The sequence below is a fragment of the Stegostoma tigrinum genome, chromosome 2 (assembly GCF_030684315.1).
Source record: "Stegostoma tigrinum isolate sSteTig4 chromosome 2, sSteTig4.hap1, whole genome shotgun sequence".
Classification (NCBI taxonomy): domain Eukaryota; kingdom Metazoa; phylum Chordata; class Chondrichthyes; order Orectolobiformes; family Stegostomatidae; genus Stegostoma; species Stegostoma tigrinum.
Window position 1 is genome coordinate 123,940,731 of NC_081355.1, and position 22,146 is coordinate 123,962,876.

Here is a 22,146-nt window from a genome sequence, read left to right on the forward strand (position 1 = left end):
GTTTGCTTGACCATTGAAACCTCTGATAAAAATCATGCTCACACATCAGTGAAGCTTCATTCACAATTCCCTTAATCACTACATGCCCAAACTCTTTCTTCTTATGTGATGTGCACATAGATATAATGCTATAAAGTCCATGTTTCCTATTTTGCTGTATTTTTCTTTGTGGAATAAAATGGGTAAAAAGCTGTTTTAGAAACAGAGGATTTTGAGGGATTGCTGCACTTTTTGGAAGCAAGTGATTCAACATTTAATGCAAATGCTGCTTACCCAGCTGCTAATTCGAGCAGTAGTGGGAAGATAAAACAACAAGCTGCAGATGCTGGAAATCTGAAATAAAAACAGAAATTGCTGGAAAAACTCAGCAGGTCTGATAGCATCTGTGGAGAGAAAACAGAGTTAATATTTCAGGCCCAGTAACCCTTTTGAAAGAACTGATGGAAAGATTACAGATGAGCTATGATTAAATGGGAATTTAGTGAGCAACACTTAACTGATAGGACTTTTGATTAGTAACCAGTTATCATTGACAAAGGCCTTCTGTGTTCCAAAAACTATATGACTGATTCACATGCAGCTGATTTGATTAGGGATGTGAACAAAACAGTGAGAAGCCGTCAGGCCTCTGCAAGCTCAGAAACTGTCACTGTTCTCGGCAGAGAATGAAAACACCTTAGACCTAAAGAAACCCAGTTTACTTCTTTCTTCAGCAGTTGCTGTAAGCTGTGACTTTTAATTATAAATCAGGAACCTTTATAAGTATGAAACGTTACTCTGTGCCTTGGCAAACAATTGGAAACATCTGGAGAAGGAAGAATTACAAACAGCTTCTGATTAGCGTACGAACCATCTCAGCAGATCCTATGAACATGGATCATTGAACTGCTTTCCCAGTCTTTCCCTCCACCCGCAACACATTGTTTTCTTTCCAAGTCTATGTACGCAGAAATAGTGTTTTAACGATTAATGCTATATACCAACAAACTACAGTGGCTTAAGAAAGTGGCACAACATCCTTCAAACAAGTAAATGGGGCTGGGGGTAAATTCTGGCTTTGCCAGTGATGTACAGATAGCAAAAATAAAAATAAAACAAATAGCTCTGATCTGGAGCCCTGAAAGCCTTGAAAGATCACCTAAAGAATACTGCTTTCCAAATTTGCTGTGGGGATGTAAGATTTATTATCAATCTTTCAAGTCTTACCCATAAGTAAGTTACCTGTCCACATTGTGCAATGTGTATAATACTTAAATATCCCTTTCCCTACTAGTTTGGCCATGGCTTCTTAAATTCTTCCATGAGATGTGTCATTGTTTTTTGCCCAATGCACATTGCCTTTGAGAAGGTATTAGTAAGATGTCTTCCTGAACCGCTGCAGTCTGCGTGATGTAGGCACACCCACAGTGCTGTGATGGAGAGAGCTTCAGGAGCTTGATGTAGTGACAGTGGAAGAACAGTGATGTTGTTCCAAGCCATGATGGTGTGTAGCTTGCAGACGGTGGTGTTCCCATGTATCTGCTGCCTTGTTCTTCCAGTTGGTAGAGATCACAGATTGGAATATTCACTCAGAGCAGGCTTGTCAAGATCAAATATAGGCAGTTTGATGTTAAGGGGGAATGGAGCCAAAGGAACAGGAATTGACATAGGATGTGCTAGACAGGGCTGTAGCAGGTTCAGACAAGATCTGGATAAAGATAATTATTTGTAACTACGTAATAATATGGAATCCTTTTGCTAGTGCGATTAATATGATATAATATTAATGAGATATGGGCCCCACCAGCTTGACCAGCATTTATTGCTCATCCCTAATTGTCATCAAGAAGGTGGTAGTGTCTTCTTGATCTGCTACAGTCCATAAGAATCTACAGTTGCAAGCTAATTTCTGGACTCTTTAAAATTCATTCGTGGGATGTATGTCTTGTTGGCTAGGAGAGGAGTTAAGAGTCATTCACGTTGTTATGGGTTTAGAGATACATGGAGGCCAAATGAAGTAAGTAAAGCAGATTCCCTTCCCTAAGAAGCATTAGTGGCCCAGATGGATTTTTAGAACAATCAGCAATGGTTATCATGAGACCAACTTCTTAATCCCAGATTTTCATTGAGTCCAAATTTCACCATTTAACTCACGTCAAGCTCATGTACCCAGAACATTATCCTGACATTCTGTGTCACTTGTTCAGTGACATTACCATGATACCACCACCTTCCTTCTACTAAGCAAGGTCACTTGTGACCACATTTCTGTCTGATCATTTCAATACAAATTTGAAAGGTCATGACCCTTTTTTTACACCAGTGAAAATAAAGACAGTCCACAATGTAGATTGTTTCCTGATTTTTTTTAATACCCTTCTGGTAAAAATACCATATGCCTGTTGATATTGTTCCTGGCCATATGTAATAGAATGGCATTATTTTAGGTCAGCCCACTGAGTATTGAAGAACAGCTTACAACATGTGGAAGTTGGCATGTGAGCACTGCTTTTTTTGGCTTGTACATCAAAACCCTGAATACGATCTAAAGTATTCTGTCTGAGGCAGTTTTTAAAATAAAAACAAATAGACGCAGCTAAAGATAAAGAAGGGCTGCTGAAAATCACAATAAAGCACTAACAAGTTAAAGTATGGGATATGCATATAATAAGGTAAATGTATGCTGACAATTGAATCCTTGTGTGTTGAATACCATCTTGTACTTAACTAGAAAAATCAATTTTAAAAACCTTAGCAAGGCAATCTTAGATCTATTTTAAGTGATGGAGATACTTTTCATACTTTGTACACTTTGTAAAGCATAACCTGAGTCACATTTTGTCAACTGTGTTTCACTGGAAGCACTCTAGCTTCTGAATTATAAATTGTGTGTTTACAGAATCATTGTTTCATAATGTACAGAAGAGGCCCTTTGGTCCATCAAATTTGTACTACCAAAAATATACCACCAATAGTACCACTTTCCCACAGTAGGTCTATTGCCTTGAAATATATGACACTTCAAATACTCATCTAAGTACTTTTTTAAAACTGTGAGGTTTCCCACCTCAACAACCAGACCCAGGCAGTGCAATCCAGAGCCCACCGTCCTCTGGGTGAAAATATTTTTCCACAAATTCCCTTTAAACTTCCTGCCTTTCACTTTAAAATTCTTCCCACTTGTTCTTGACCCTTCAACTAAGGAGAACATATGCTGCCTTATCTATCCTGTCCGTGCCCCTCATAATTCTATACACTTCGATCAGGTCCCCACTCAACCTTCTCTCCTCCAAAGAAAACAACGCAACCTTATCCAGCCTCTCTTCATAGCTGAAATGCTCCATCCCAGGCAACATCTGGTGAATCTCCTTTTTATCCCCTCCAGTGTAGGTTCATGTTCCACTCTGGAGAGCTCAGCACAAAACTTAAGGCAGTGCCCTGGTGCAATACTGTTTCAGATCAGATGTTCAAAGTCTTCTGCCCCTAGCAGATGGCTGTAAAGATCCCACTGCACAATTTCAAAGAAAAACAGGAGAGTTCTACAGATTATCTGGTCACTCAGCTCATTGCACATTTCTGGCACTTTGTGCATGCAAGTTGTCTGGCCCTTTTCGAATAATGCTATAGTGACTACACTTACAAAGTACTGTTCAATCAGTGGCTGATAAAAGACTTTGGAATATCCTGAAGTCATGAAAGATGCTACAGAAATGAAAGTAATTCTTCATTGTATGTCTTTGCAGCAGTACGCTTTGTAAAATTGGACAGACTTCACTTAGTGTTGTGACTTTACCGATGTAAACTCAAATAAATTCACTCCAGAGTTCTTGGCTTTTAGCTAAGCTTAGTGCTGAGTAAAATATCCTGTGTTTTAGAAGGTGGTGGAGAGGGTAGGTGTTGTGCATCTGGTATACTTGAACCCAATCGTCAATTCCTCTTGAATCTCAGTATGAAATGCATGTGTTCTGCCATTTCTCTACAAACTTAATATTTCTTTTTTGCTGTAAATTTATGTCAGGATGCAAAATCTGCTGACTGTTTCATGGTTGATCTGTAAAGTTATGTGAAATAATAACAGAAAATGCTGGAAATGCTCAAGCAGCATCTGGGAAGAGAAAAACGACGTTCAAAGTTTTAGATTGATGATCTTTCATTAGAATCCACGAGGCTGCATAGGAATGGATGTCATAATTTTACTGTGTTGTCCTTCTCCTCCCTGTTGGAATATTTACTGTTTGGGCAGAACTTTCCCATTTGCAATTAAAACATGAGATTCATGGTGCCGTGTCCATCATGGCTCAGAGCAATTTTTCTTATGCAATCTTGTGCTCTCCACTCACTAATTGGCGAACAGGCTGTTTAACGTCCTTTTCAAGGAGTGTCGAGGCAGGAGGGGTGAAAATACTTTCCACAACTGGGACTTTCTGATGTTCACATTTAAAACCCAACTGCACACTATTCTTCAGACATTGCGAGCCAGGAACTGCCCCTTGCAGTTTGCTGCTCAACCGTTATAGCTCAGAGGAAGGGAAAACTATCTCCTCAATTCACAAACAGCGACCTGATGTTGACTGCTATCAACAGGAGGCTACGCCACCGGACCAGACCAGACCATGCAGGAACAGCAACTCGGGTCAGAGCTGTGTGCTGGGTGAAATGGGACACTCGTTGCTACAGGGAGAGGTCAATGGTAAAACAAAGAACTGTGGATGCTGGAAACAAAATCAGAAATTGCTGGCAAAATTGCTTAGCAGCTCTGGTAGCATCTGTGGAGAGAAGCAGAGTCAATGTTTTGGGTTCAGTGACCTTTCTTCAGAGCTGTTAGCAGCTTGGAAAAAGTGATATTTATCCAGAAGACAAGGCTGGAGGAGGGGACAAGAATTTGAGAAGTGAGTGGATGGGGAGATGGAGCCCAAGAAAGAGGTGGGTATGAAAAGGGTAGGTAAACAAGGAGATTATGGATAGCAAGCCAGTAGACAAAACAATAAGTGAATAAGTGATTATAAGATCTAAGAGGAGGAGAGAATGGCCGATCTGTACTGAAAGCAACCTGTTGTGCTCCTGAGATGCTGCTTGGCCTGCTGTGTTCATCCAGCCTCACATTTTATTATCTTGGAATTCTCCAGCATCTGCAGTTCCCATTATCTCTATACAATGTGATGATAGGCCTAGCAGTATGTGAGGATGGGTACCTGTGCAAAAAAAATCATGTCAGAACAGGACCAGGTGGTGGATGGGTAAAAAATATGGAAGGATAAAATCAGGCTCTAAAGTGTTTGAATTCTGAAACAACTCTGCAGAGACCAGTATCCCTTCACTACGTCATCCTTTATTTATATGTAGGGAATCCTTGCCACTGATGCTGCTCCGTCAGATACAGCTCTCAGAGTGAACACAATGTCTGACACTTCTGTTCTTATTTGTCAGTCAGGGCTCCCTGACTGGACCAGGCTAACAGCCCCAGCCAGCGAACACATATTCTATGAGGTCCAAGATAACAAAGTGTGGAGCTGGATGAACACAGCAGGCCAAGCAGCATCTCAGGAGCACAAAAGCTGGCTGACCTCATTACAATCACTACATCCCTCCCCCTCTGAGCCTGAGGACATTGGCCAATTTTATTTTTGTAGCTGGTCCTAGTATTTTAGCACTGGGTCAGGTTTCTCCATCTCTGTCTGTGATGTGGACAGCATGTAATGTACTGTAGCTTGCCGGTTGCACCCAGATTATCTCAGAAGAAATTTATTCTCCTTTTCAGGTGGCAAAGGCATCGAGGTAGCAAAACCCACCATGTCCATCTCAGATTCCAAGGAATCTTCAATGCTTGACAGAAGGAGATAACCCACAGGTTCCAGAAAAATCAGAAAGGCAGTCAAGGAGCTGGGCACATTTTGCTTCCACACCGTTTGCAAGTTTGCAGCTTTCATATGGTGTACATGCTTGTACAGGACCGTTGCACCTACACAAACTTCATATGTCACTGGACCTGACCTTGTGTTGACCGTGCCTCATATCTGTGCTGGGCTATTCCCTTGGATCCTACACCAAACTACATCTTTTGAAGTAAACTGTCTGTCTCACCTAATGGGATCTTGTGTTGGTGGAACTTCTTGACTCCAAATATGACCACCAAACCTTCCTTCTCTATCTGGGCATATTTACTCTCTGCATTTGCCTGGATGCATATACTAATGGATGTTTCTCTCTAGTGGGCCACTGATGAGCTAATACTATCCTGATGTCTAATGAGGAAGCACGTCAATGCCTCCATCAGTAGTATGTCAACATGAGATCTCACTTGGGAACATAGTATGCCAACACCTTCGAGAATGATCTCTGTTTCTTTGCTTCACTGAAAACTATGGCTTAGCTACTTGACCATTTCTGAGGCTGACCCTTTTTTTAAGAGTTGATGCAAAGGTGCCAGGATAGAGGCCAGGTTATGAATGAACTTCTTATAATAACTATTTAACCCAAGACCTAAGCTCTGATATAGACATGGAAGTTGGGCAGCATTTGATCACCCTAGCTTTACCTTCTAATGGGTGTATCCTGGCCATGTTGACTCTGTAGCCCAAGTAGGTCACTTGGGATGCCTGGAACACACATTTTTCCCTTATAAGGCATATGCCTGCCTGGGAGAAACATCTAAGGACTATGTCCGAGTTCTCTAAGTGCTCTTTATTCATTACCAGGACCCTGCTGACTCTGGCATGTTTGTATCTAGCACATCATCCAGATGAATAGCAACCTGAGGTAGCCCTTGTAAAATGTTCTGCTGAAAAATGACACAGGCTGATGGTACCCCAAATGGTAGTCTCGTATTGTGGCACAAACCCTTATGGGTATTCGTTGAAGCATGCATCTGGGAATGCAGATTTAACTGCAATTGCAAGTACATGTCCAGCTTCATGAAGAGTAGCTTCTCTGCCAGCTTTGCATTTAAATTCTCGATGCAAACGATTGGGTATTTATCCAGCTGTGAAAAGTGGTCAACTGTTTGTTTAAAATCCTCACAAAGGCAAAATGATCTGTTGGGCTTCACAGTCTGCATAACCAATGCTGTCAATTTTGAAAACTGGACTGGTTTGATGATTCCTTCACTGTCCAGCCTCCTGATTTCTGCCTCTACTTTTGCCCGTAAGGCAAATGGCACTGGGTGGGCTCTACAGAATTGTGGAATTGCTGCCTGGTCAACATGCAGGGTTGCCTTGGCCCCTCTCATAGCCCCTAGACCTTCCTGAAAAACGTGCAGGGATTTAATTAGCTTAGACTGCCATTTTCTAATCGAAAAATGTTGAGCCAATCTAGGTGAGTCTTTCTCAACTAATTTTGCCCCAAAAAGCTTGGGCCTGAGCCTTTTACTACAATCAGTGATAATTGAACCAGCTGCTTCTTATTAGAGACTGGAAGCAAAGCTAAAGACTTAATCTGTAAAAGTTCACCAGCGCAGGTTCTCAGTCTAGTCAAGGTCTTGTGCAAACATAAGGGTTGGAATCCAGAGTGAAATTTGTTAAAATCTGATTCTGAGATTACTGAAACAGCTGTGCTGGTATCAACCTCTATTACAATTGGGTGACTATTTAACCAAACATTTATTTTGATTGGTTCTGAATTGGATATTGCTAAGCTATTTAACTGTTTCAAGTTAGATGTAGGTGGACTTTCCAAGGTGCAGACTTTCTTGGATGCCAGCCTATGAGTTTCCTTATTCAATTTAGATCGAGTGGGATTCTCTTACTGTCACAAGTCCACATGCTGGCAGCAACTAAAATGGCTTGCTGTCTGGATCTTGAATAGAATGTTAACTGTTTGTCTGAAGTTTGGCTTTGATTTGAGGGTGTGTTGTGGTCTGACCTGGAGCCCCTCTATTCAGGATATATGTTGAATGAGGCTGTGCAGTTGGCTTCACTCAGGTGGTGTTCCCTACACTCTACTGGTGAGGTTTTTCACACTCCGCTTGTTGCATTTTCCAATAATAAAGCCAGTTGTAGTCCAGTCAGGCTTCAGCTAACAGGTCTCTCAGTATGTCATTACTGGTTAAACCAAAGTCACATGCCTCAGCCAGTCCCCTTAGTCTAGTCAAAAATCCTGATACGGATTCTGCTCATTCTCAAATTGCCAAATAAAGCTCATAGTGTATCAGAATTAGAGGAGGCTTGGGGTCGTAATATTCCTGAACTAAATTAATCAGTTCTTTGAAGGTTTTTGTATCTGGTGCTTCAGGGAAAGTTAGGCTCCTAATAACGAAAAAAGCTGAGGATCCACACACTGTCAGGAAAATTACTCATTGCTTTTCATCTGCCCCAATGCCATTTGCTCAGAAAAATAATGCATTCTTTCCACATATTGGGCCTACTCTTTGACAGCAGGATTGAACTAGACACACTTCCCAAATAATAGCATGATGCCAGAAATGCTTACCCAGTTAAAGATGACTGCTGCGAGTGAATTTCATCAGGAACATGTTTTTCTCCTGTTGCTACTGACACAAATCCACATTTACACATGGAGTACACATCCTCAGATTCGTCAGACCCAGCTCTCAGAGGGAACAAAACCTCTGACCTCCTGTTTATGTCTGTCAGCCAGGGCTCCTTGATTGGACCAGGCTAACAGCCCCAATCAGGGAACTCATATTCTATGATGTCCACCTCGCTGACCTTGTTACAAGCACTACAAACTCAATATTGAGTCCTAGAAGCTACAGGGTCTCCAAGTGGAAAATGAGACATTGTTCTTCAAGGTTCTGCTGAGTTTTGCTGGAACACTGCAGGTCAAGCAGTGATTTGCCTGCATTTCTTGCATTGTAGTCCACAGTATTCACTGTTCACATTATTGTCTGCCGTGAACTGGGGAGTTAAAATGCAGACTGGGTGACTGTTTTGCTGGACGCATGTTCTGACACAAAAATGACCCCGAACTTCCAGTCGCCTGCTACTTCAACACATTACCATGTACCCTGGCTGACATTTCTGTTGCAGACCTGCAGATCATTGCTAACACATCTACAGAGCTGGTTATGGAAAAAAATGCACCAGGCGTTTGGATCTCAGAGGACTGCAGCTCCTGCTCATCCCTAGACAGAAGACGATGCCATAGTCTTGGCTGTTAATGATTTTGTCAAAATGCACAGGCAGCATCAGGACCACGAAGCGTAGGTAGGTCTGTCAGAGATACGTGGTGAGCTGCATCAAAAGTCAAAAGATGGAGGAATACACCAACATTACCAGGACCCTGCTGACTCTGGCATGTTTGTATCTAGCAGTCCTCGTGGACAAATTGGTGACTGTTATGAAGAACCAAGTTCAGCATATTCAGCTAAATATGTGCTCGGATCTACATTTCATTGCTCTGGCCATAGGTGCTCATCATTATGGAAACCAGATCACCCAGAGGAAACCCACGCAGACACCGGGAGAATGTGCAAACTCCCCACAGACAGTTGCCTGAGGGTAGAATTGAACCCAGGTCCCTGGTGCTATGAGGCAGCATGGCTAACCACTGAGCCACTGGGCTGCCCTGTGGTCAAGCATTGCTCATCTTGCTAAAACAATTGCAGGTGGCCTCAGGTATCAGGAATCCTTGAACCATAACATTGATGACTGCAGCCAAGGTACTGTGTTGTAATGCGGACAACCCTGAATCTAAACACAATGTGCAGAGGTTGTGCTAGACGTCAGCCACCACACATCAATCCACATTTACGTAGTGAGTGTGAATATGGAATCAATGATCATTCCACACATCTCTGAAGGGAAAAATTCACCCTGTGTATCAGCTTTTCAAGGGAATGCACAGGCATTCAAGAAAAGAGAAGTATAACCATAACATAGCGGTCTGCTGAGAAAAGCTACCATAAGCACTGCCTCTTGCAGGTTCAATACTATCCTAGAGATGTTCAATCATTTCAAAGGGTAATTTATCTACACAAACTCTCAAACATTGAAGGGCTACCATTGATGGAAGGGTCAAAAGAAGATGTCTCAATACACCACTCAACTTGCTGGCTATCCTGAGAGATTTCACCGTACCATACTTGGGTATGATTTGCAGATTGAAGCCTTAAGAGCTACCTAACTTGAGTCCCATTTGGTGTTGGTTCACTGTCTCTCTGACTGTTGGTCTTTCCCTAATATTCATTAGGGCATATAATATGCAGATATGTGTAAGCAGGATCAGTGGAAGGTATCAAGTGTACAGTTAGATGAATAACAAACATTTATTGAGCAACAAGAAGGGTCAAAGACTGCCAAAACATTAAGCTCCACTTATCTTTTACACTAAGCAGGGGTTTCTTGTCAGATTATCAACAGAAAGGTAAACAAATAAACAAAGTCCAAGCACTGTACATTCATCTTGGCAATGGGTTGCAGTTGTCTCTGGCTTCTCAGGCTTGACACTCCGTTGCTGTGTCATGTTCTCTTGGATGGTTAATGTCCTGATCCTTGTGGTCAGAACATTACAATTGAGTCCCCATTTCATCTGTCTCCAGAAGCTTCACCCCTCCCCAACCCCATTGCCCTCCACACTAATGCCCCCAAATTCACCCTTTGCCAAGGCCCTAGCAATTTCCTCCTTTGCCTCCCTAGTAGCATGAGATAAGTTCCATCATGCCCTTAATATTTTTCCACAAACCCAACCCCTCCTCCTTCTTAATATCAATATGCCCCATAATATCAATATTATCATCATACCTCTCCCTCACCTTATCATTATCCATGTCTTCCTACTTGGTGAATACTGATGCAAAGTACTTATTAAGGACTTCAACCACTCCCATTGTCTTCATGCATATCTTATAATTAAGGTTAAATGCACCTAAGATCATATAGCAATGACATTGTTGCAAAGAAGCAGTTGAATATGACTGGACCAACTATTCAGTAAGCTGCAAACACCAGGGATGTGCTCTGTCTTATCATAAGATGCAAGAGCAAAAGTAGGGGTAGGCCATTCAGCCCAATGAGTCTGCTCCACAATTCAATGAATCATGAAATCTGATAATCATCAACTCCACTTACCTGCCTTATCCCCACAATGCTTGATTCCTTCACTGATTAAAAATCTCTCTATCTCAGCTTTGAATATAATAAATGGTTGAGTCTCAACAGTCCTCTGCAATGATGCATTCTACAAATTCACTATCCTATGAGAGATGAAATTTCTCCTCATCTCTGACTTAAATGGGAGACCCCTTACTTTGAGATTATGCTCCTGGTAGTCCTGGACTACCCCACAAAGACATCCGTCCTGTCAAGTTTCCTGAGAATCTTAGATGTTTCATTAAAGCCTCCTTCCATTCTTCTAAACTTCACTGAGTATAAGCCCAACCGCTCTTCATGCAAAGCCTTCTTCATACTTGGAATTAACCTAGTGAACCTTCTCTGAACTATTTCCAGTCACAGTATATCTCTTCTTAAATACGAGAATAAAAACTGTTCATAATATTCTAGGCATTGTTTGACTCATGCTTTATATAGTATTAGCAAGATTCCCTATTATTGTACTTCATTCACTTTGAAATAAAGCCCAACAGCTCATTTGCCTTTCCCAAAATCTGCTTACATTTTGGAAAAGGAGAGAATTGGAAGCCATATAAATAACTTAGATTCAATGGTAAGATACTGAAGTTACTTTTTTAGGCTTGGAGTGATAGTCTCAAACATTTTTCTCTATGTTGAGATTGTAATACTTTTTATCCTCTTCTTAGTTTCTTAACTTCCTCACCATTGTTGACACATAGCAGGGAGGGGTAGATTCTAACATTCAGCTGACCATAAGAGTTAAAAGTATTTATTTATTTGTGTCTGACTCTTGTGTTCCATTGAGGAATGCAGAAGTGTTCAGTAAAGTGAATTAAAACATCATGGATTGCTATGTTGATAGTTCTATTGAGCAAACTAACTGCAGTAATCTGTTCCTCAATGCCCAGTTTTCATTCCGACAGAGGTTCTCAGGTCTAGACCTCCTTACAGTTTTGGTCCAAACGTGGAGAAAAGAGCTGAATTCAAGACAGGAGTTCTGAGTTCCCTTGACATAAAAGCCACATTTGACCGAGAGTGACATCAAAAAATGCAAGTAAAAATGGAATCAATGGGAATTGGGGAAAATTGTCTGCTGGTTGGACCAAAGGGAGATTGTTATGGTTATTGGAAGCCAAGGATTTTGGTCCCAGTTCAGATTTACAATCGTTTTAGACACTGAAGCTGCTTTTATTTGAGTACAGTGACAGCTACACAACATTTAAACTTGGGCTAGAAGGGTAAGGAAGATTTACACCACACAAGGTGGTAAACATCTGAAACAAGAGAGAATCTAACCATCTCTTCTTGACATTCAATGGCATTTCCATGGCTGCAGCCTCCAGTATTAACATCCTGGGTGTTACCATTGATAAGAAACTGAATTGGACTAACCTTATAAATATTAGTTGGAGAGGCAACAGCCTAGTGGTATTATCACTGGAATGTTAATCCAGAGACCCAGATAATGTTCTGAGGGCCCAGGTTTGAATCCCACCACAGCGGATGGTGGAATTCGAATGCAATAAAATATCAGGAATTAAGAATCTAATGATGACCAGGAATCCATTGTCGATTGTCGGAAAAAACCCGTCTGGAATAAAGAAAACAAAATATTGTAGCCACAAGAGCGTGGCAGAGACTAGGGAGTCTGCAGCCAGTGACTGACCCCCTCTCTTTCCAAACTTGACCACTATCAAGTCAGCGGCGGTCAGGAGTGAAATGGAATTCCGTCCATTTGACTGATGAGTGCAGCTCAAAACACATATAAGAAGCTCAGCAGCATCCAAGATAAAACACTCAACTTGATCAGTAACCATGTCTACTGCATTTACTCCCTCCACCACCAACGCACAGTGGTAGAAAATGTATTATAAACAAGATACATTGCAAAAACATGCAAAGCCTTCTTTTATAACACCTTCCACTCTAGCAATGTCAATGTTATAGAATGAGAAGTGTAAAAGATGCAAGGGAACATCACCACTTTCAAGTTCACCTTCAAGCCACACACTATCATGGCTTATTCACCATTGCTACCCAAAATCTTTGGTCTCACTTTCTAACAGTACTTTGGCACTGTGTGCACCAGATAGACTACACCAGTTCAAGAAGGAGAATTTCCTAGAATGGGAGGGAAGAAGCATCATAGGTTCTAAAATCCACTGCATGCTTCTAACAGCTAGTTCAAATCAGTTGGATGCTCAACTGGGAAAAATTGTGAGATAAAGAGGCCCCATACAAAATGGAGAAAGTAAGAGCAGGAATATGCAAATCAAGATAATGATGTTGTATTATGATGTTTATGCTAGCAATTAATTGAAGTGAAGGAATATCCAGAGTAAAAACGGCATTTTAGTTAAGCATAAAAGAAAATTAAAATGGAAATTATTTTTGTGCCAATGCAAGAAAAATATGCCTGGATACATTTGAAGAGCAGAACAAATTAAATATGTGGTTTAACAATGTTATTACCATAAAGCTTTTTTTTTGCTTTTCCTTATGTTTCTTTTCTCCTTAAGGTAGAATCACAACCACATTTCTGGTCTGCACCCAAAACATAACTAGGTGCTTTACTTAGCAGAACTGACAGCCCATTAGCTTAGTTTAATGTACTGGAAAAGAAAATGCATGAGTCTTATAGAAAAATACTGGGAGTTGTTTCAAAAGTTGCTTTTGTTGCATTTGAAGCATAAGGATGGTATCACCACCAACATATTAGAATCAATGTGGGAATGAAATGACTCTCCATGCAGCCCTGCCGATGGCTCAATGGTAAGTGCACTTTGCCTGACACTAAACTGAACAGACAAGAAATGTTCCAACTTTAATTCCAGAGCATTGTGATTTCACATTGGGCAGCAGTTGGGTTGCAATTTGATGTTATATGTCTGGATAAAAGCAGAAAGCTTTGGACAGGATTCCAATTCTTGACCATTATCCAGTGACAATCCCCCACGTTCCTTGCACTGCTCTGTGAGTCTATAACATGCCAGAACACATTTGAGTTGGCTGTGATAGATAATCAGCCTGCCAATACATATTTTCAAAAGGAAAGGTAAGGTATTTGCATTTATATAGTGCCTTTTTTAACCTCAAGATGTTCCAAAGTGTTTCACAGTCAATTAAGTACTTTTTAGAAATATTAAACTTAAGTAGCGGTTTCTTGAAAATGGTATAGATGTCTGGAGCCTCTGAGAAGCAATCCACAAATCAATAGGTTCAAGGAAGAACAATTCAATATTCAAACACATCATCAAACAATAAGACAGTTGTGTGAAAAATCAGGGTTATGAAATAATTCCTATAACATGAAGACAACACATATTATATAAGGAAACTCTTCAGTGCACGACCAAGAGAATAATGTTCAGAAGTGAATAGTGGAAAGACAGATGGAACAGATATCCTAAGGTTTTGCTTAATTACTTTGGGCACAACCTGGGGGAAAAACCGAGCAGAACTCACTCTCACTAAAAGTGAGAGGCAATAATGAAATGATTCCAGAATTCAAAGCAGGCAGTGAGAGTTAACCCTGGAAGTTATTAAATAATTGTTGATTGTGTAGAATTGAAACTGCTGGAAGGAGACCAAGTTGCAACGGTTCATCTTGCACTTATCAGCTAGGACACGAGAAACAGGCGTGGACAAAGTGACACCATTCTATACAGAGTGAAAAGGGGAAACTGCTTAGTTGAGTCATCATTGTCGTAGAGATGCAGCAGGGACAGGTAATTGTTAATCTTAGTTGTTAGACCTGTCAGGTCGGCTCTGATCGGCCAGGGTGTTGCCAAAGGAATACAGAGATTGGCAGACTTCAAGACAATTTTTTTTAAAAATTAGAATTAAAATGTATGTTTGAATTCCTTTTACCTACATAAAACAGGGCTCTGTACATTAAAAAACATAGCTTCTCATACAAATGAATCAAACTGCAGGCGTGTCTGACAATCTTAAACTGGTTTTCTGATATGGTTTTTAACACAAACTGGATCATTTAATAAATGTGTGCAATTGAAAAGTTACTTGTCCAACATGGTGTGCTGAGGTTAGAAAGCACAGTTTGGTTGAGCACATTCAGCATGCTGCACACTGTGAATGGTCAACGGGATGTGTTGTTTGATATGGTCCATCAGTTGAAGGGATTTATAGCCTGATTGTCATGATTCAGAATAAAACATTAGCTCAAAGCAACACAAACCTTCTAAAGAATGCAGAGACAATACCAACATCAACAAATTACATTTCTGTATTGCTTATAACATATAAATATCCCAAGACATTTCAGGGAAACAGAAATAGACTAGGACTAGATGTTCTAGAGGTCAAATCTCACTCATTTACTTGGAATAGATTCCTAAATCAGTAGTGAGGGAAGTTGGTAACAGTGGTAGTGCCGCTAGTAATATGAAACCCCAGGCTAATGTTCTGGGGACAATGATTCGAATAAAAAATGCTAGCCTAATGGCAACCATGTAACCATTGTCAAAGGGTTCATTATTGTCCTTCAGGGAAGAACATCTCTCATCCTTTCCTAGTCCCATCTACATATGACTCCACACCCACAGCAATTTATTTGACTCTAGACTGCTGTCTGGACAATTAGGGATGGGCCTAACCGGTAACATCCATATTCTATGAACTAATTTTAAAAGATCCAGTCAATAACATTTCTTTTTCAGTCCCAGGCAGCTTTTGATTAGGCTCAGTTTATTTCAAAAAGTTGAAGACTTGACTCAGAAAATCATTCAAAGGTTTAATCAAAGCAACAGCAGTTGAATTTTAATCTCAGTGAAGGTAAAGTAATGAATATAAAAAAAACTGCAAATATGTACAAAATGAAACAATCTCCATCAGTAGAGGAAGGAAAATGATTACTGGCTGCACTCAGAATAAAATCCAATCAGAATAAAACTTGAATTAGCATTTGCAATCAAATACATACCAAGTTGAAACTGAAGGGCATTAAAGAATAAATCATTACAAACATATATAGTTCACAAGCAAGGCCATACTAACATATTATGTGTAATGTTGCACATATAGTTCTTTTAGAATAAATGTAAGGCTTGTTGAGGGATAAGGGAAAATTCTATGAAGTTCTAAATTATGAAACAATACTCATTAGAACTTGATGAAAGTCACATGATTGAAGTCTTTAAAATATTGAGAGGGTTGTAAGTCACGCTATGAAAAGAACTGGACTGTCAGCACAGAGCTGGAACCAGCTAAGATATTGTGAAGCAGAATATTAGTGATTCTAGCATCATCACCATAATAGTAGATTTATAAATTAGATAATGACTCTTATATCCGTGCAGTTAAATGTGGAAATTAAGAAATTGCTGTCTGATTTGCCCTAAGGATCTGCGCTTGTTTTTGCTACACCAATATCTTTCCAAGAGACACAACATTGAAAAGCATGAATCAGTACTTAGTCACTGAATTTCTTTAAACATATGAAAAAAAGAGTCAGGACTTGGTAAGACCAATTGGGGTGGGAGTGGAGAGGAAGCTTGATAGATCATAATTACTTATGAACAATCTCTCTGATAATGAAAATGTAATTTTACAAGCATGAAATCATTTCTCATTTCATACTATCACAGCATCCAGTTGTAAACTGTATTTCACAATGCCATTGATGATCTGCAATTTATGAAGAATTGTCAAAAGTATATGTAGCAGAAATTATAAATGTCATGTACTTTATTGTTGTGATAATTTATAAATTTATAATAATAATTGCAACAAATTGCTTACTCAACACATCAGAATAATTAAACTACTCAGAAGGAGACTACATAATAAAACAATCTTAGAACTATTATCTTGTTTAATTTGTGATATATTAAAAAGAATGACACTACCATAAAAAGCTTTTTTAAAGCAGTTTTTTTGTATATGCCAAAATACATAATTCAATTATTTGCTTTACACCTAAAGGCATATAACAAATTGCTATTTTTAACAGTTTGCACAAAAGGTATAAAAATATTTACAAATAAATTTTCAAAATACACTATATTCATTGCACAAAGAGAAGAGCATGTTAGGAATGACTTTATGCTGGGTGGCCCTAAAATATTCCATTGTATTTTTTTTTATATTTGCAACATAAGCAATTACAATTTTCTTCTTTTAGATAGGAAAAATACGTACAAATTCTTTTGACATTCCAGAATTTTGTGCAAGTGATTTGTTTGGTAGTTGGTCACAATTATCTGAATGCCAGAAGCATTTTCATGTTAGGAATGTAATGGAAACATTGACTCATAGAGTCATAGAGCTGTACAGCATGGAAACAGACCCTTTGATCCAACTTGTCCATGCTGACCAGATACCCCAAATTAATCTAGTTCTGTTTGCCAGTATTTGGTCAATATCCCTCCAAACCCTTCCTATTCATATACACATCCACACACCTTTTAAATGTTGTAATTGTACCAGCCTCCACCACTTCCTCTGTCAGCTCATTCCATACATGCACCACCCTCTGCCTGAAAAGGTTGCCCCTTAGGTCTATTTCAAATCTTTCCCTTCTCACCTTAAATCTATGCCCTCTAGATTTGTACTCCCCCACCCTGGGGAAAAGACCTTGCCTATTCAACCTATCCATGTCCCTCATGTCTTGTTAATTTTATCAGAAAGTAAGGTTGGAAGTTCTCAGACAGACTGCTTAAACTCCACTTTTCACTGGCTGCAGTTATACAGGAGTACACGCAAGGTTGATGAAATGTGAGGTTACCTCCTTAAGGTGGTTTTTAGGTAGAAAGAGCATGCAACTCCATTGTATCTGATCATAAAATATATAACTGGTAAGCAAATTAATAGATTTTTGAAGACAACAAATATGATGAGGTGAAATTCCCTGGGTAACCATCTACAAAAACGTGTAATTGAATGCAAAGCAAAAAGATTGTTAAATTTTGAGCAAAATTGGACGCAAATGTGTTGTATGTGCAAGTAGGCTATGCCCAAACAGTCTTGTTCTTTTCCACCCATCTATCATTCACTGACTCCAAATACATTGTGAGTAATTTTGATGTTTCTTCCCCAGTTTAACAAGCTATTTATCATGGTTCATACAGTATAAAATTAGCATCAGATTTTTGAACACAGCAGGAAACAAAATCATTTTATTTGGACTTCTATCGTTACTCATTGGGACCTTATTGTTTTTGCTGATTTCTGCTTTTTTCAGCCTATTTGTAGTGTTCTAACATTTTTAATGAAATTTAGATTTAAGTAGGCATTTATTACAGTCTTATTATAGTTGTAACATCTTAATTCACCTCTCAGAAATGCCATACACTCAGTATATTATAGACAGTCCCTGTACCAGTTATTCTGTCATGATCAGTTTTTTCTGTTTCTTTATCTTATTCTTTTAAAAGTACCTATATGTATTAAATGAAGTAATACTAGCTGCTTATGGAGGCCAATGCACACTGACGTATTCATCAGATTTAGAAATATTGAAATATTACCACCATGAAAGGCAACGTTTTGAGCATCAGTTTGTCTTTGTAGCTTTCCAGCTTAAAATTGGCTAATAATTCAGCATGTTTGAATCCTTAGTGCATAAGTTAGCTGCTTCTAATTAGATCACTGTTTAGACCCTTACGATATGCCAGTTGTCATATATTTTCAACACGTGTTCTTTGAGCCAAAGCAAAGTCAACAAGCTATAACTGAAGTCAAAATAAAGTGACATGCCAGAACAATCACAATGGTTTTTTTCCAGGACCACAATGTACATTCCATGTTGTAGACATTTTTCTGTTTTGTTTGTCAATTAAGAGCCTTACAACATGGAATTGATCATGTTAAACGAAAGTACAATTTCATTATGGCAAATATGCATTCAGTGTGCAACATGTAGCTTATTGATATATTATTTATATTACATTATATTCATGTTGACAACACCAACATGAGATGTCAAAGATTAATTTGAGTAACATAAAATAAGTTAATACTTTTTCAGAAATTGTACCATTTTAACAATTTACAGTCAGTTCTTGTTCTTAAAAAAAGCTGGCCAACAACAGCAAAAATATGTGTTATTACAAAAGATTTAAAAATTGCTGCAAGATCCTAAATATATTAATAAACATAAGATTAGATTTTTTAAAATGGATTTGTTCTAAACTGGCTTCAGAGCCAGGAGTCAGCATTGGTTGTAGATTTTTTTTTTAAAAATATATATACAAGGAATAGCTTTGCTTCGGAAATGCTTTAAGTCCTTTAAGTTTTTCACTTTAAAATGGTTTACCCGGTGAAATTTTCAATGTCTTTATTTCAGAAATATGTGAGGACTTTTGAATGATACAGCTGGTCGTTCCTTGAATTTTGTCTTTTGCTTGTGCCAGATTAGTTAAGGCCATGGCAGCATTAATTTCCTTCCAGTAGGTTTCATCTTTGGATATTTCCTTCTTCTTTGGATAGCTGAAAAAATAATGGAAAGTGGCATCTTAGTGTGTAAATTTAACTGACATTAGCAATTTCCAAGCTGAAGTAGTATACTCTGGATTTCACTAACCTGATTAATCTGTTCGTTCCCTGTTCCACTGTCTCTGATAATAAAAAAAGAAGAAAGTTATTTTCTTTATCTTGCAAGGTTTCTCTGAGAAATCAGTAGGTAGTTTATTCCTTTCATCACTGTTAATTTTTGAAGATGCTAAAACCAGTTTCCAAGTATTTATATGCAAGAAAGGGTCTAAGACTTGCATAAGGAAAGCTAAAAGGCAGTATGAGGAAAGGATGGCAAGCTGCATTAAAACAAATAGTAAAATGTCCTTCAGACAGGTTAACAGTGAAAGATTAGTGAAGGATGGAGTGGGCCCCATAACAAACAAGCAGGGTAAGCTACTTACTGAAGCAAAGAGTATGACAGTGGTAAGAAATGAATACAGATAATGGGAACTGCAGATGCTGGAGAATCCGAGATAACAAAGTGTGAAGCTAGATGAACACAGCAGGCCAAGCAGCATCTCAGGAGAACAAAAGCTGACGTTTCAGACCCGATGAAGGGTCAAGGCCTGAAACGTCAGCTTTTGTGCTCCTGAGATGTTGTTTGGCCTGCTGTGTTCATCCAGCCTCACACTTTGTTATCTTAGGTAAGAAATGAATACTTTGCTTCTGTCTTTACCAAATTAGAAAGTGGTGACAATAGTCTAGTTGAAAATGGCCAGAAATTTTATGACACCAGGTTATAGTCCAACAAGTTTATTTGAAATCACAAGCTTTCATAGTGCTGCTCCTTCATTAGGTGATGTGAAGAGAAGCACACAGGCACAGAATTTATACGCAGAGAGATCAATAGATTGTACAAATGTTGTGAGTTGAGTGCTCACAGGCTAAATAACAAGTGTCTGCAGGTGATCAAAAATGTCAGACAATGTGAATAAAGTCTCTGCAGTTGAATAGCAAGTGAAGGGATGAACTATGATCGAATTAATTGAGGCACAGAATTTGAGATACACAGAATTGCCGAGGAGAAACTAACAGCCAAGTTCCACACCCGTAAAGATGGCCTCAGCTGTGATTTTGGGTTCATGTTGTGCTATATGCAACCCCACCACACTGTTCTGTGTTTTAAAAATCTTCCTTACTGCCCTGTTTTGACACCATCACCTTGATAACTTGTTATGATCTCTCTACTTTAATTAGTTTGTACGGTTTTGGGTTATTTTTACTTTAGTTAAACACTCAACATATGGCTCTCATATCTAATATGTTATTTCAGCCATTTGGTTTGTCTCCAGCAACAGCTTGTTTTCAATTTTTTCTAATTATCTCTCTGTCTCAATTAATCAGCTCATAGGTCGTCCCTTCCTTGCTATTGAGCTGTTGACACTTGTTAACACTGGCTGACACTTTTGATTGCCTGCAGAGACATGTTATTCAGCCTGTTGACACTCCACGCACACCATTTGTACAATCTATTGATCTCTCTGTGTATAAATTCTGTGCCTGTGTGCTTCTCATCACTTCAACTAATGAAGGAGCAGCGCTTCAAAACCTTGTGATTTCAAATAAACCTGTTGGACTATGACTTGGTGTCATGTGACTTCTGACCTTGTCTACCCCAGTCCAAAACTGACACCTCCACATCTTGGTTACTACTTGAAAATGTAGATTTTGAGCAACTGAACAGTGTAAAGAAAAGGCTGGCAACACTCCAGGTAGAGAAGCTGCCAGCCCAGATGGGATGCACCCTAGATTCCTGAGAAAGGCAAAGGAGCAAACCGTAGAGCTGTTGACAGATAATTTCCAGAAGTCCCGAAACACAGGATTAATTATGGAGAACTGGAAGGTTAAAAATGTGACACTGCTGTTTAAGGCCATGACTATGGCTGTGTTAATGTCCTTCCAGCAGGTTTTCAATTTACAGACAAAACTGCCACTTTCCATTATTCTTTCAGTTACCCAAAAATAAAATCTCCAAAGAGGCAAAGGATAACCCAGGCAATTACAGACCTTGACATCAATTGTAGGAAAACTGGTAGAGGCCTCAATATGGGATAAAATAAATATACACTTAGAGAAAAGGAAGTTAATACTAGACAGTCAGCATGATTTTGTCAAGAACAGGTCATGTCTGACAAATTTAATTGTTCATTGATGAAGTGGCACAGACAGTGGAAGAGGATAGTGCTGTGGATGTTGTATATCTGGATTGATGGGTCATTGGCAGTATGGATCAGAAGTTGGTTAGAAGATAGGAAGCAGAGGGTGGGTACATCTGGGCACTTCATAGACCGGCGATGAGTAGATTTTTTTTGCCTCTGTGGCTTTGAAAATGAGTGCCATAGTAACACGAATGCAACGTCAAAGTGCTCCCTAGATTGGCCTGCAGGGCTGAAGTTATGTTTCCTGGTTTAGCAGAATCTGCAGCCCAGCAGACCTGATTTATATTGCTGTCCAAGAAAAGTAAACAAAGTTCTGAATATCAGCATCCAAATGACGTCAAATGTTGCGGCTTTCCATTAACATTGATCATAAACACCTTCAGAATGGAACAAGGTTAGTTAACCTACAGTAGCTATGCAACCAGTTTGAAAGAACTATACAATGAACCCTACTGACCTGTTCTTCCTCATGGTTCTAAGCTGTCTTTTCAAGAATATAGAATTAT

The 22,146-nt window shown here is 39.2% G+C and overlaps 1 protein-coding gene across 2 annotated transcripts in view; it reads right to left on the minus strand.

The window, feature by feature from the left end:
* Positions 1–17,031: 17,031 nt before the first annotated feature.
* mkxa (mohawk homeobox a) overlaps positions 17,032–22,146 on the minus strand; it is a 53,275-nt gene continuing 48,160 nt past the window's right edge. For both annotated transcript variants that reach the window (XM_048562020.2, XM_048562029.2), the window contains exons 6-7: positions 19,549–19,582; positions 17,032–19,454 (exon numbers count right to left, since the gene is read on the minus strand). In XM_048562020.2, the coding sequence (XP_048417977.1) occupies positions 19,268–19,454; positions 19,549–19,582 (221 nt within the window). In that variant the 3' untranslated portion in view covers positions 17,032–19,267. The remainder of the gene's footprint in view (positions 19,455–19,548; positions 19,583–22,146) is intronic.